We start from the raw sequence: 16723 nt of genomic DNA, 5'->3' as shown, positions 1-16723 counted from the left end.
ACTTTCCAACATTAAGTATTACCACTTTAAAAAAATGCCAATGGGGGGCGCCTGGGTGGCTCAGTTTGTTAAGCATCTGCCTTTGACTCACGTCATGATCCCAGGGTCCTGTGATTGCCCCGCATCGGGCTCCCTGCTCCCATAGGGCTCCCTGTGGGGAGCCTGCTTCTCCCTCTCCCTCTCCCTCTGCCACTCCCCCTGCCGGTGCTCTCCCTGCTCTGTCAAATGAATAAATTTTAAAAATCTAAAAAAAAAAAAAAACATGCCAATGGGATGTGTGAGATATAATTATCTAATAATTATTCAATTTGCATTTCCTCAATGTTAAGAGATTACACAATTTTCATGTTTACTAACCATTCAGACTTGCTCTTTGTTGAACTGCCTATTGAATCTTTTGCCAATTTTTCTATTTGTATACACTGCATATCAATTTACATTACAGTTAATAATCCTTTAAATCTGACACATGCACTAGAACAATGATATTTTTCCCAATCTGTTTTTATTTTGACCTTTATCAGATAAAATATATTTATGTATATATATTTAAATATGCTTTTGCTATATAGCTTCTAGGTTTCCTGTCATGGTAAAAAAGTTTCCCCAAACCATAGTACAGATACATACTCTTAAATTTTCTCCTAAAATTTTGATTTTTCATTTAAGTAGAATTTATTTTTGCATTTAGTGTCCTAAGGATCCAACATTATTTTCTTCAAGAACTATACAGTTGTTCACTAAACTCTACCTATGAAACTATAATACACTACGTTAATTAATTGAATTAAAAAACAAAATTAAATTTAAAAATATGGTGAAAAAAATAAAAAATAAAAAAAATACAGTTGTGACAGCACCACTTATCAAGTCATTGTTTTATCATTGAAATGAAATATTTTATTTTTTTCATACATTAAAATTCCATTTACACTAGGATCTACTTCTGGGCCTCCTATTCTGTTCCACAGATCTATTTGTCTATTCCTATGCCAAAGGCATATACTTGAGTAAGCAGTTTTATAGTGGTAAAGTAGGTCCCCTTCATTAGTGCTCTCTTTCTGAATTCTTTTGGCTATTCTCATTCTTCCATACTAATTTTAAGACCATTTTATCAAATTTTTTAAAAACTCTTGGTAATTCTAACTGAAATTACTGTACATTTGGGAAAATTAAGATGATTTTACATTTTAGGGGTACCATCTCCTTATCTAAGAACTTTGTATCTTTGCATTTTCCAAAAATTCAGAGGAGTTCTCATCAATTACTCACTTCCCCTGAACTCTCATAACCAAAACCTTTACAAGTCTTACCTCCAAAACTTATCCCAAATCTGTCTACTATGCTTTATATCCATTCTAACCTAGCACAGACCATTATCACATCTGGCTGATCTACTGCAGCACCCTGATTAATGGGCCCCTTCCTTATAGTCTTTATCCCAGAAAGATCTTTCCAAAGCATAAATCACATCAAATCATACACTTTTTTTTAAAGATTTTATTTATTTATTTGAGAGAGAGAGAATGAGAGATAGCGCGAGAGGGAAGAGGGTCAGAGGGAGAAGCAGACTCCCTGCTGAGTAGGGAGCCCGATGTGGGACTCGATCTTGGGACTCCAGGATCATGACCTGAGCCGAAAGCAGTCGCTTAACCAACTGAGCCACCGAGGCACCCCATACACTTTCTCACTGCAATTAAAATCCAAATTCCCGGGATGCCTGGATGGCTCAGTTGGTTTAGCGGCTGCCTTCAGCTCAGGTTATGATCCCAGGGTCCTGGGATTGAGTACTGCATTGGGCTCCTTGCTCAGCGGGGAGTCTGTCTCTCCCTCTGCTCCTCCCCCCCTGCTCAAGCTCCCTCTCTCTCTCTCTGACAAATAAATAAAATCTTAAAAAAAAAAAAAAATCCAAATGCCTTACCACACCACAGAAACATTCACTCTCACTTCATTCCAGCCACTCCTGCCTTCCTTTCTGTTCCTCACAAGCTCATTCGTACCTTAGAAGCTTTGTACTAGCTATTTGTTGGATGCTATTCCCTGAGACTTTCAAGTGGCTGGCTGCTGCTGGTCTGAGTTTAAATATCAATTCCTCAAAGAGACCTTCCCTAACCATCTGGTGTAATGTTACCCTCTTATCACATCATCTCATTTTTATAGCTAAAATCTATCAGATATTGTGTTACTTATATTTATTTACTGGCTGATTCTTCCACAAGTATGCAAGCTTTGTGACAGCAAGACTCTGTATGTCTTGTTAGATATTTCAAGCGCCTAGAACAGTGTCTGGGACATAGGAAGCATTTAACAAATGTTTGCTGAATAAACGAATTTGTTCAGATTTCATTTTTACCTTTCAATAATATGATTCTCTCTGTACCTTTATTAAATTTATTCCTTAATATTTTATAATTTGTGTCACTATCACTAAGGAATATTTTTCCATTTCCACTCTACCAGGTTATTTCCATGACAGAGAAAACCTACTGATTATTTTATGTTTATATTGTAATTTGTCATCTTACAAATTCTGTTTTTTAACAAATTCTCTTATTAATCCCAACAGTTTTCTTACTAAAGTTGTATAGATATACAATCATATCTTCAAAAAAATTTTATTATTTCTTCAATATTTATATTATTTCATTTTCTTATTGCATGTTTAAATCTCCCAAAACAATGTACGACATTACTGGTGAACATCTCTGTAATACTTCTAATTCTAAACATATTGCTTGAGTAATTTACTGTTTAGAATGATGTTTGTTATTTTTTTTTAGTAAACAGTCTTCATCAATTTCCTTTACTAGTTTAAGAGGGTTTTTTAAATGAAAACATGCCTTTTCGGCATCCATGTTTTTTCTGCTTCAAATTGTTAATAAATTATGTTAACAGATATCATGATATTAAACCATTCTCATACTCCTGAAATAAATCCTGTATAGTCATGGCATATAACCTTTTGATACACTAATATATTCCACTTGTTTATATTTCATTTAGACTTTTGCATTTACATAAGACTGGTCTATACTTGGATTTTTTTAATTTTTATTTTTTATTTAGATAATAAAGATAATAATCACTAAAGTTTAATGCCTTGGCAAATTTAAGAATACAGGGGCTGGGGCTCCAGCAGAACATGACTCTTGTACTTGGGGTCATGGTTCAAGCCCCACGTTGGGCATACAGCTTACTTGAAGAAAAAAAAAAGGAATACAATTTAAAATGAAAGGATAAAAAACACTTATAAAAAGAGCTTCTATTTTTCCACTAGAATAAATTCCCTTTTATCCAGAGTCCTAGGACAGGAGGTATGCTGCCTAATGACTAAGTCAAGTTAATGAGAAACTTCTTGGTAACTGCAAGGAACTGTTTGTGTATGCTGTTAACACTACTAGACATCTCACAGAGTAATAACATTTAGGAAGTTTACAAGAGAGCTCTTAAAACACAGGGAGGGATCTTCTAGCCAAGCTGTGGAAACAACCTAAATGTCTATCAACAGATAAAGAAAAGTTGGTATACACATACAATGGAATCTTATTCAGCCTTAAAAAAGAGAATTCTCCCGTTTGCAATAACATGGATGGACCTACTGGACATTTTGCTAAGTGAAAGAAAACAGACACAGTAAGACAAATGCTAATCTCTGTTATGTAGAATCTAAAATAGTCAAACTCATAGGAGCAGAGGTTAAAATGGTGGTTACCAGAGGCTGGGGAGAGGGAAATGGGAGAGACTTTGGTCAAGGGATACAAAATTTCAGTTATATAAAATGAGTAAGTTCTGGTGATCTAATGTATATAGCATGGTGACTATAGGTAACACTACTATACTATATACCTAAAATTTGCTAAGAAGGTACATCCCAAGTGTTCTCACCACACACATAATAAAGGTAGCTACGTGAGGTAACAGGTTGGTAATCACTTCACAATTATGCATATATCGAGTTATCAAGTTGTACATTGTATTTTTTTTTAAGATTTTATTTATTTGTCAGAGAGAGAGAGAGCACAAGCAAGGCGAGTGGCAGGCAGAGAGAAGCAGGCTCCCCGCTGAGCAAGGAGCCCTATGCAGGACTCGATCCCAAGACCCTGGGATCATGAATGAGCCAAAGGCAGATGCTTAACCAACTGAGCCACCCAGGCATCCCAAGCTGTATTTATACATAGAATAAAAAACAAAAATTTAAAAACCTAGGAAGCTCTTTTTTCCTTGTAGGAGATTATTTTTTTTATTACCTGTCAGTTGGTCCTCAGAACCTTTTTAATTTAGGTATAATTGACATACAATGTTACATTAGTTTCAGGTATACATGATTCAACAACTCTGTATGTCATGCTATGCTCACAAGTATACCTACCATCTGTTACCACCAATACTATTATAATACCACTGACTATATTCCCTATGCTATACCTTTCAGTCATGTAACTTATTCATTCCATACCAGAAACCTGTACCTCCCACTCCTCTTCACCCATTTTTTGTCCATCACCCTACTCTCCTCTGCTCTGGCAACTACCAGTTTATTCTCTGCTATTTTGTTTTTTAGATTCCACATAAGTGAAATCATATTGTTTGTCTTTCTCTAACTTACTTCCCTTAGCATAAACCCTCTATATCTACCCATGTTGTTACAAAAAGCAAGATCTATATATATACACACTCACACATTCACACACACACACCTTCTTTATACACGCATCTATCAATAGACACTTGGGTCACTTGCATATCTTGGCTATTGTAAATAATGCTGCATAAACATAGGGATGCATATGTCTTTTCAAATTAGTGTTTTCTTTTTCCTTGGGTAAATATCCAGTAGTGGAATCAATGAATCAAATGTTATTTCTAATGTTAATTTTTTTAATTTTTTATTGTTATGTTAATCACCATATATTACATCATTAGTTTTTGGTGCAGTGTTCCATGATTCATTGTTTGTTCATAACACCCAGTGCTCCATGCAGAACGTGCCCTCCTCAATACCCATCACCAGGATAACCCATCCCCCTCCCCCCTCCCCTCTAGAACCCTCAGTTTGTTTTTCAGAGTCCATAATCTCTCATGGTTTGTCTATTTCTAATGTTAATTTTCTGAGGAACCTCCATACAATTTTCCACAGTGGCTGCACCAATTTACATTCCTACTAATAAGAGGGTCCCTTTTACTCCACATCCTCGCCAACATCTGTTATTTCTTATCTTTTTGATACTAGCCATTTTGACTCGGTGTAAGGTGCTATCTCATTGTGCTTTTTTTAGTTTTTTTAATATTTTATTTATTTATTTGAGAGAAAGAGGGAGAGAGAGAGACAGAGAGAGAGGGAACACAAGCAGGGAGAATGGGAGAGGAAGAAGCAGGCTTCCCGCTGAGCAGGGAGCCTGATTCGGGGCTCGATCCCAGGACCCTGGGATCACGACCTGAGCCGAAGGCAGATGCTTAACGACTGTGCCACCCAGGCGCCCCTCATTGTGCTTCTGATGTGCATTCCCCTGATTAGTGATGTTGAGCATATTTTCATCTGTCTGTTGGCCATCTGTGTGTCTTCTTTGGAAAATGTCTATTCAGGTCCTCTGCCCATTATTAATCAGATTATTTGATGTTTTGGTGTTGAGCCGTAGAAGTTCTTTATATATTCTGGATATTAAGCACTTATCAAACGTGTCATTTGCAAATATTTTCTCCCTTTCAAGTAAAGTGGCCTTTTTGTTTTGTTGATGGTTTCCTTCGCTGTATGAAAAATTTTTATTTTGATATAGTCCCAACAGTTTACTTTTGTTTTTGTTCCCTTGCCTGAGGAAACACATCTAGAAAAAGGTTGCTAAGGCCAAAGTCAAAGAGATTACTGCCTGTTTTCTTCTAAGAGTTTTATGGTTTCAGGTCTCACATTTAGGTCTTTAATCCATTTTTTTTTTAAAGATTTTATTTACTTGGCAGAGAGAGAGAGAGCATGCGTGCATGCATGCGCACACAAGCAGGCAGAGCAGTGGACAGAGGGAGAGGGAGAAGCAGGCTTCCCGCGGAGCAGGAAGCCCGATGCAGGGCTTGATCCCAGGACCCTGGGATCATGACCTGAGCCAAAGGCAGATGCTTAACCAACTGAGCCACCCAGGCATGCCAGTCTTTAATCCATTTTGGGTTTATTTTTGTATATGGTGTAAGAACCTGGTCCACTTTCATTTTTTTGCATGTAACTATCTCCAGGGATCTTTTTCAGATGTCAAATACTGCCAAAATTAATTCTTATGTTAACCACAAAAAGTGGCTCTCAGTCAGGAAACTTGACTATAAGAGACTGATAAGGCTAAAGTGTTTTAAGAGGCTTCACTAAAAAACTATTTCCTATTACTGGAATGCTAAAAATATAGCTACTTAAGAGGAGACAACCAGACAATAGTCAACAGCAATCTTATTACATCAGTTACAAGAATAAATTATGTTTATATACTAGAATTTTTGTAAGGTATCAAATTGTGGAAAATCTGTGCTTTATTACAAGATGTGCAATGTGGGTTAAACTTCAAGATAAATAAAGCTGTTTAAAAAAAAAACTTTGAGGGACACTTGGGTGGCTCAGTTGGTTCAGCTTCTGCCTTCGGCTCGGGTCATGAACCCAGGGTCCTGGGATTGAGTTCACATCAGGCTCCCTGCTCAGTGGGGAACCTACTTCTCCATCTGCCTGCTCTGCCTGCTCTGCCTGCCATTCCCCCGCTTGTGCTCTCTCTCTCTCTCTCTCTCTCTGACAAATAAAATTAAAAAAAAAAAAATTAAAAAAAAAAACTTTGAGGGACGCCTGGGTGGCTCAGTCAGTTAAGCATCTGCCTTCAGCTTAGGTCATGATCCCAGGGTCCTGGGATCGAGTCCCATATTGAGCTCATTGCTCAGCAGGAAGCCTGCTTCTCCCTCTGCCTGCCATTCCCCCTATTTGTGCTCTCTCTGACAAATAAATACATCTTTAAAAATAATAATAATAAAATAAAATAATTTTTAAATCTTTTTTTTTTAAAGATTTTAGTTATTTATCTGACAAAGACACAGCGAGAGAGGGAACACAAGTAGGGGGAGTGGGAGAGGGAGAAGCAGGCTTCCCGCCAAGCAGGGAGCCCGATGTGGGGCTCAATCCCAGGACCCTGGGACCATGACCCAAGCCAAAGGGAGACACTTAATGACTGAGCCACCCAGGCGCCCCTAAAAAAAAAAATCTTTGAGAGGAAATATATACCAGGAATTATTTCTAGGTTTCTTACAATAAACTCAGAAAATGAAAATCATAAATAAAGCTCTTTGTAACTAACACAACTGCCAAAAATCAGACACTGTTGTGTTGGAAATAGGAAAGAACTACTCTGCAACCGGCTTTGTACGCATGTTTAGTGTCCTTCACTGACTGGTATGTTTAGAATCAATGTAAGTTTGAGCACTCTTTTCTAAGAGCCACTTTAGGAAAGAAAGTTTATAGACCACACTTTTTTTTCACAAGTGAAAATAACTTATTTGAGGGCGCCTGGGTGGCTCAATTGGGCTGAGCTACATAGGGCTCCCAGCTCAGCGGGGGGCCTACTTCTCCCTCTGATCCTCTCCCCTCTCATGCTGTTTCTCACTCTTTAAAAAAAAAGAAAAGAACTTATTTGAATATCATTTACATTCTTCTAACACAGGCTACTTACTTGAATTAAAAAATGTCTGAGAAAACTGACACTATTTTATGATTACTAGAAAATTAGGGCATAATTAAGAAATACCATCCAAGGGGCAACTGTTTATTCTTTTATCCATTATGGAACCAATAACCTTCCCAGAGCTGATACACTGAGTTTCCTGAATGACAGTTGTATTTCATGTACCAGTCTCATCCCACACTCTGAGAAACCTTGGCTACTAGAGTTTTTGCACCAGTTCTTATTCCTGTTGACTTATTGTTTAAATAGTCGCCGTTGCCAATTAAAAAAATTGTCTAGCATTTTAGAGTTCAAAGTACATTCTCATGCAATATCTCACATCACCTTTGACATAATCTCTCCAGATGGAAAAACTAAGGCTCAAGTGAAATGTCTTGGTCAAAAATCACATAAATACTTATAAAAACTAGAGTTGGAATTGGTTTAGTCCATCTCACAGCACTAAATTTCTATAGTATGCTAGGCACAAGGGATAATGAAATAAACAAGGAGAGGTACTCACTCTCCCTCAGTCTGGTTCAATGCTCCCAGTCACTTCCAAGGGTTAAAAATCCCCTTTCTGAAGAAACTGGGCCATGCATGTATTCAATAAATACTTATTAAATGCATACTAAGTGCTGGCACAGTTAAATAAGCAGCACTGGGACCATCAGTGAATAAATAAAACAGAGTTTTCCTCACTAAGTTCACAATTTTCATGGAAGAAAACAGATCACAAAAAAATATATGTATGTCAAGTGCTATGAAAAAAATAAAGCAGGGTAAAAGCAGGGAGAATGATAAAGGCAATGTTATTTTATATAAGGTGATTAAGGGAACTCTGACAAGGTGAAATTTGAGCACAAACTTGAAGGAAGTTAAAAAGTGACCATGCTGGAAATGTGGGGTAAGAACATCCTAGATGAAGGGAACAGCAAACGCAAAGGCCTTGAGTTGAAGCAGCACCAATCTTAGGATTTCTGACTATTACTTACTTTTCAAGTTGCTCCTTACTCAACCAACCAGGTTGGGTCTGCCCCAACCCTGGGTTCAATCCTCCTATCGGAGTCCAAACAAAAAATTCCAAAAAGAATTCTCTAGCAGTTTTTGCTCTCATTTATCATTCCACCACTATCCCTTTAATCCACCTTCTTTGTACAAGACTGAAAATTTGCTCATCACTAATATAACAAGACATGAATACTACACTGATTAAGAACATACACAGAAAAGCTATACTCTCTCTAGTCATTTGGACTGATAACGGTAATTACTTTATTACTCCTCCTTACCTCCATACCAAAGAAATGACTACAAAGGGAACCACAGCCTTTAATAATTAATTCTAACTTAGGAAACAACTGATTCTCAGCAGTTACCCAATCAGAAAGTGCTGTAGGTTATCAATAATTTAAATGAAAGAGAATAATGTTCTAAGGCAGAGATGGGAAAAAAAGATGCTAACAAAAAAACCTTGTAAACCTATGCATTAACTTATATCTTATAACTTTAACGCACATTAAGAGTGAAAACTTGAGCCTCATTTACTATGTGAAAGAGAACATTTCTGTACTACATAAAAGGAGAATAACAAATCAATTACTCTGTGTCTGTGAGACTGTTTTATTTTCATGTCCATAATCAGAACCTGCCACATCACTTTCCGTCTAGCACAGATAACCACTTTATCCCCAAATATTAAGATTTATGTTACATGTTAGTGCAGGAAAAAGCCTGAGTTACCTTAAAGTCAGGTACTTTTTTCTTCTGCTTCACTTACCTTAGCCCAGTAGCGAAAGGCTAACACCAAGGGAGTAAAGACAGGTTCCAACTTGCCAAGAGCAGCAAGTAAATCAGTAGTGAGGCATGCCATATCATTTCCTGCACTCACTCTACAAAGCAAACCACTGTGAATGAGAAAGAAACAAATTTCACTGTATTAATACCCTAAAAACCAGAATATTCCAAATCCTATGGCTATACTTTCTAGTCACCATAATTTTTTTTGCATTTTTTAATATTATGTTCAATTAGCCAGCATTATAGTACATCATTAGTTTTTTATGTAGTGTTCGTTCAACGATTCATTAGTTGAGTACAGCATGCAGTGCTCATCACCACACATGCCCTCCTTAATACCCATCACCTGGTTACCCCATCCCCCACCCCCTCCCTTCTGTGACCCTCAGTTTGGTTCTCACAGTCCAGAGTCTCTCTCATGGTTTGTCTTAGTCACCATATTTTAATACCTAGGAAGTCATAATAAAAATAAGAATTTCAATAAACTGAGAGCTAGCTGAAAACTAAAAATCATTTCCATCACTAGAGTTCCATATAAAGATGTTTTAAATACTCATTTGTACTTCACAAATAAATTTCAACCTTATTTAGTATTTAAATTCATCAGAAATTACAAAATTAGTTTTACATCAAAGACAATGATCTTATCAATGTCAAGTGGTGCAACATATCTTCCCAGTTTATTCTTTTTGCTTTGCACAGGATAAAAAGAAAAAAATGAAATTCTGAACTAGCTATACTTCTTGACCCTAATTTTTCCTATCCAATCTTTCATGATTTTATTGCTACTTTCAGATTAGAAAGGATGTATGTATTAACCCACAGGTAATGCTTATATGTAAATGAAAATAGGAGCTACCTTAAAGGGGTGACAGAATTATAATAGATTTTGGTGGCAGGGAGAAGAATGTATCTGAGGTTCCACAAACAGGAAATTTGACAATGTGGTTACAAAACAAAAAAGCAAAAAACACTAGAAGTTAGAAGTCAGAATACTTCCACTGCAATTCTGATTTTACTCTAAATGATGTGAATTTGGTCAAATCATTCAATTCCTCCAGGTCTCAATTTTCTAGTTAGAAAACAAAGTTGAATTAGATCTCCACAGATCCTTATAACTTTGAATAAGAAAATACAGTACTCTTAAAATTTAAGATATACAGGTTAGTTTTCAATAAAAGAACACTTAATTATTTCTGTATTGCTTTCATGTCTCCCACACTGATCTCAAATAGGATTATTTCAGTTTCCTTTTTCACAGGCACATTGCTGATTCCTATAGACATCTGACTGGAAAGGCAAGATTAGTCTTCAATGACTCATTTTCAGTGAACTAAAAACTAGAATCTAAAAAACTGTGAGCTCCTTGAGAAGAGTGGCTATTTCCTATTTATGTTGGTATCCCTACAGCAAAGCAGTACCTAACACACAATAAATGTTCAATACTATTGGGTGAATGAACTTGAGGAAAAAAATGAAAAGTTTTGCCTATTGTGTTTTGTTTTTAATTGGTAATTCTATTTCTTGTTCACATACTTTTAGTAAGCTTTTATTTTTAATAACTAGAAACTAGCTTAGTTATATTAATCCAAAGAGAAATCTAAAACAAAATTTTCTGTCTTGGAAACGACTGCATACTTGGTTATTGTTGTTATTTCGAAAAATATTTTCTGTTCATTGTTACCTTTTCCGATCTTTGCACACCACAACAGGAACTTTGGCGTGAAAATCAGATTCCACATCTATATATAATACTAATAAAGAAAAAAATACACCAAGTAAGATAATGTCAACATCTCTCAAATATTTACTCTAAGATAAAGATTAAGCAATAGTATCCTTCTAAAAATCACTCGCATTGCTTCTGTGATAATACACACTTCTCATTATGAGCATCAACCCAACAGAATATCTTACCTCTCTTGGTGTCATTTGCCGTATATCACAAACCACAGGCATAGTGCAAAATATTGTCCAAAAATTATAATCACCTTAAGAAAGGACTTAACATCTCTAAAAGTTTGAATATTTCCTAATAAGTATATAATCTAGTCAGTTATTAAACCTTCAAAAATATGGCAAACAACAAACACCACTTACTTCTATTTCTGAAGAAGTCATGAAATGAGAACCTACAATTCTCTGACAATTTAGTTCTTTTAAATCATCCATGCAAGTAAAAGGCTAACTCTGCTGGCCCCATTTCCTCTTAATATATGAAGAGTGTGCCAAATCAAAGCTCTTGAGGAAGAAGATTCGGTAAAGCACATTTCCACTCTGAAGTCTTTCTCTACATCTCCCAGGTAGGCCCCATGTCATAAATGTTCAGTCTAATGAAAATAGATGTTTTAATACTCTTTCATTTGAGGTTTAAAGAGTATCTCTTAGTAGTACTTGTTGGAATTATTAATTTATTAAAAAATCATGTGCTGGAGATTTATATGCCAGGAATTGCATTATGCGTGGTAGATATGACCATGAATAAGACACAAAGAGCTCAATTATGGGTTTGGAATACAAATAAATAAACAAATCAATCCTGTAGATGACAGAAGTTTTAAGGGAGTACAATGAAGGCATAAAGGCGGCTAAATAGTATTCCATTCATATATATATATATATACACACAACTTCTTTATCCATTCATCTGTCGATGGACATCTTAAGGAGAGCACATGATGTAATGAGCACTGGGTATTATATGAGACTGATGAATCACTGAACTCTACCTCTGAAACTAAAAATATACTGTATGTTAATTAATTGAATTTAAATTAAAAAATAAACTAAAAAAAATTTTTTAAAGGCGCTAATAATTTTTTAATCAAAATGTATTTTGTAAGCCTATGTTATGTGACTTAAGATGATCTAGTCATGTATTTAAAATACATTTGCAGGATGCCTGGGTGGCTCAGTCAGTTAAACATCTGCCTTCGACTCAGGTCATGATCCCAGAGTCCTGGGATCTAGTCCTGCATCCAGCTCCTTGCTCAGCGGGGAGCCTGTTTCTCCCTCTGGCTGCCACTCCCCGTTTGTGCTCTCTCTCTCTCTGACAAATAAATAAATAAAATATTTAAAAAATAAACAAAATACGTTTGCTAGGTTGATACTGTCCAGTGATTCTAAAGAAGTAAAAGCTCCGTGTCCACCTCTTATCTGTAATATGCTTTAGAGTTTTTTGCAGTAAGAAACAAATATTTATTAAGAAAAAAATGATACTAAAATCCCTTTACAAGATTAACTGGACCAAATTATTCCCTTAAAAACTAAGGAAAATGGCCAACAAGAAGCTGACAAATAATCAAAAACTGACATGGAAGAGAGAGAGAAAGGAAGTTTAGAAATGACTATGAAGTCAATGACAGGGTAAGGCTAAGGTCAATAAGCTATCTCTTCTAAGCCAAACTGTAAATATTTTTGCCAGGTACTTATGATTCATAAAATTTAAGATGACAATAATAATAACAATCACACAGCAAGACTTTAATAAGAAGTTACTGTAAACTAAGCACTTCTAAGCTGTGGCTTAGCCCATTTCATTCTCACAACAATCTTCTCATCAAAAGATAATAATAAAAAAAAAATATATATATATAGCCATTTTACAGATGAGAAAACTGAAACATTAACACTTAGATAACCTGTCAAAGGATATAACCAGTAAGTGGCAGAACTAAAATTTGAACCCAGAAAGTCTGGCTCCAGATCCTGAGCTCTTAAGCATTTATTTTTAACAAGAAAAGTAGTAAATAAAAAACAAGAAAATGATATTCCATATTGTCCTACACATGACCTAGGGCCTGGTTTAAGACAGCTGGAATTTTAAAAAATTTTATTTTAAGACATATTTTTACCTATATGAATATCCATTTTACACCAGAAGCAATCCAGACAAGGCAGATATGAAAAACTTTCAATAGGTATGATTTGGTTGATGTAATATAAATGATTAGTTTAATATTAAGTGGAAAAAAAAATACTCAATGCATGCACACATTTTCCCCACGTCTCTCCCTAAATCATCCTTCATCAAACGACCTCCTAATGATTATAGGTTTTCTGTCTTTTACACAAGAAATGCCCATAATATTCAAAGCTAACATTTTTAAATTACCCAAAAGGCAGTACTTTTTTACATATCAACTTTAAATATACTTTTGATCTAATGACAAATTTTGTAGCATACCTAATTCAACAAATACATAAGTATATGTACTATAATGACTCAAATATGCTATGAGTGTTAGACATATATAAACAACACATTGCATGTACCTTTAAAGAATTTTCTTTAGAAAGACAAATTAAAAAAGAAACTCACCACTTTTTTTTAAAATCCCAAGCACTTGTATCAGAAGATCTGGATGATTCATCTAAAAGATTTCAAATTAAATCAATATACTACTTTCATAGTTCATAGTTCAAGTTGCATATTTTAGAGAGAATTCAATTTCATTAAATATTTAAATAAAATCATGCTCTGTATCTTAAAATAATGAAAAAAATAGAGTTTTACTTTTATGTTAACAAATCTTGTTTATAGTAGAATCTAATAAATAATGTAGTGCTATTATTCCAGCAATATTCCTAGAATTAATAAATTCTTAGTATGAGAAAAGATTCTGGAATTTCACAGCAAAACAAATGGAAAAAAACTCAGTTTACCAAAAAATTGTTAAAGAGAAGTTGTTGAGATAGGAAATTTAAGAGGTACTGATACTGGCCTCATGGTCAAAAGGCTTAGATTAAATACTACTTTAACAAGCTTGTCAGATGCTTAGTTTAATACGTACTTTGCTATTTTAAAGTATTTAATAATCATATGCTAATTGTAAGTAAATGATTATATCAGATGAGAAATTAAAACATCAAATTTTCACCTAAATTGAACCGCTTTGAGCATTAAAATTATTTTTAAAAAAACAATAATACATGTAAATCGATCATTTTAAATGTTTCACAGGTCAATAAATAAGTAATGTAGCAATGTTAGTTACTACTTATTTAAAAAGTACCCACAATGTACCAGACACACCACCCAAAAATGCCTGGTATACAGCATCTCATGTAATATAAAGTTATTATCCCTGTTTTGGAAATTAAAAAACTGAGTCTCAGAAAGGTCAAATAACTTCCTCGTTGCAGCCAAGATCTGAACACAGATGTATGATTTCAAAGCTCTTTTCACTTTCTATACTGCTTACTACAAGCAGTAACTATTCAACATAATCAAATATGTATAAGCATTTTCCTTTTTTACTGCATTTCTCTACTTTCTTCTTCCTCTCCCTTATTTCTTTATTCCACCTATGTCTAACACCTAATAGTTTCCAAAAGCAACCTTTAATTATGATAGTAACACTCTACAAACCAGAGTTTTATAGTCCCCTACATCTTCTCTAAAAAAATAATCTATTAAAAAAATACCAAGTACTAGTTAAGAATCACATAGAAAAAGGTTTTTCTAATTACTTACCCTGGGAGGAAATTTTATATCTATATTAACATCACTATTTTTCAGAGCAAACTTAGTCAGAGATGAGCCATACAACCTAAGTGAACACTCTGGAAATAAAGGAAAAAATACCAAAGCATGAAACAGAGTGCAAATAGGGGAAAATTAAAAAAAACAATGGTAGGAAAATGCATTTATTTAATTTTGTGTCTTCCAATTCTAGTTATAACATTTATAGAAGAATGACATCCTTTCTAACTTATCTAACAAAATAATAATAATGTTTCTCAATTATGGGGTTCAGGGACAAAGGAAGAAATTACTTATATTTACATATATATTACAAATCCAGTATTTAAACAAAATCTTATAATAGTTCATTTAGGAATGACTAGAAGTATGTTAAACATTTAATCTGTAACAGTAAACAATGTACTAAACTAGGTACCACTACTCTCATAAACTACATTTATTTTTATATATTTATATTTATGTAAGAGAGAGCACTAAAATGGTGAAAGGATCACAGACATTCAATGCCAACGCTCTTTAAAAATACAAAGAGAAGCCTAGTCACCTGAACAAAAAAACAAAATCCTGTGCCTTTGAAGGGTTCACAAAATATATAGGAATAATAAGATACAACCTACATCTTTTTCAGACTCTTAAATATGTTATTTCAAAAATCATAATAAGGCAAATTTTAAAAGGATCTCACCAGAGGGCAAGTTGAAAAATAACATGACTGGAACTACTCAGGCAGGCAGGTGCAGTTTCTTAGAAAATGTGAGTTCATACTCATTCATACATATAAAAGTCTACTTTTCAAGCTCACAAAATGTCTGAAAGTCACTGAAGTCATTAAGATCATAAAAATCTCATTTCTATTCTTAAAATAGTAAATTATTTCTTTTTTTTAAAGCATCTTTCTTTTTTTAAGTTATTTAAAGTTATCTCTACACCCCATGTGCAGCTCTAACCCACAACCTCAAGATCAAGAGGCACACATTCTTCCAACTGAGCCAGCCAGGTGCCCCAATAGTAAATTATTTCTGTATACAATTTATATTAGTACTCAATGTTTTTCATAGAAAACCACATTATTACAGAAGTAATAAAGAGAAATCAAATTGTTTTCCATTTTTAAATTTCAATTTTACATCCTTTCTTATAAATCTCACAATGGCTCTATATAAAACTATAATTTGTCAACTGTTCAATACCCTTTGGTGGTGAGAAATAAGTCTTATTTAATAGACATAAATTAAATATTGATGCAAAAAAAAGGAGGGGCTAAACAAATCTTTATATAAATGTCTACAATAAACCTGGCACAACTCCCGCTTACACCAAAAACATAAGCTTTCTGTAAAGAAAGAGCAGAATCAAAAAGAAAAATAAAAGTGCAGATTTTACTTCTAATGACCCCACTTAAATTAATTTTTCCCCATCATTAGGCCAATAAGAATCTTATTAAGTGACTGGCTGGAATGTATATACTGAAAATAATACAACTAAAGTGTCCACTCAGAAGTCAAAGATACTGAAAATATAATATTACATATATGACCTTTAAGAAATTTTCGTGTATCTGACATTTTAAAAATATTTTTATTACAAAAATTATGCTATGTCATAACTCCCCATTTTCCTTTCCTGAGATATTTCCCCCAAAAAAATCACTTTTAAAATAATTAAATTCATCTGCTTTTAAGATAGAGAAAGAGAAAGGAAAACATTAAGAAATTTACACTAAGTTCAACAGGAAGCAAGGGGAAGAGTTGTACTATTTTAA

General features: G+C 34.4%; 1 protein-coding gene across 8 annotated transcripts in view; it reads right to left on the bottom strand.

The window, feature by feature from the left end:
- Positions 1-16723, bottom strand: part of TUT4 (terminal uridylyl transferase 4) — a 122168-nt gene that overhangs the window by 45794 nt on the left and 59651 nt on the right. For all 8 annotated transcript variants that reach the window (XM_025871624.2, XM_025871619.2, XM_025871623.2 and 5 more), the window contains exons 6-9: positions 14950-15038; positions 13795-13846; positions 11158-11227; positions 9454-9580 (exon numbers count right to left, since the gene is read on the bottom strand). In XM_025871624.2, the coding sequence (XP_025727409.1) occupies positions 9454-9580; positions 11158-11227; positions 13795-13846; positions 14950-15038 (338 nt within the window). The remainder of the gene's footprint in view (positions 1-9453; positions 9581-11157; positions 11228-13794; positions 13847-14949; positions 15039-16723) is intronic.

The sequence above is a fragment of the Callorhinus ursinus genome, unplaced genomic scaffold (assembly GCF_003265705.2).
Source record: "Callorhinus ursinus isolate GAN/ISIS: 27379988/994484 unplaced genomic scaffold, GSC_fseal_2.0 scaffold9, whole genome shotgun sequence".
In the NCBI taxonomy this organism is placed as follows: domain Eukaryota; kingdom Metazoa; phylum Chordata; class Mammalia; order Carnivora; family Otariidae; genus Callorhinus; species Callorhinus ursinus.
Note: the sequence above shows the minus strand (reverse complement) of the source record. Positions and strands in the feature narration are given on the sequence as shown.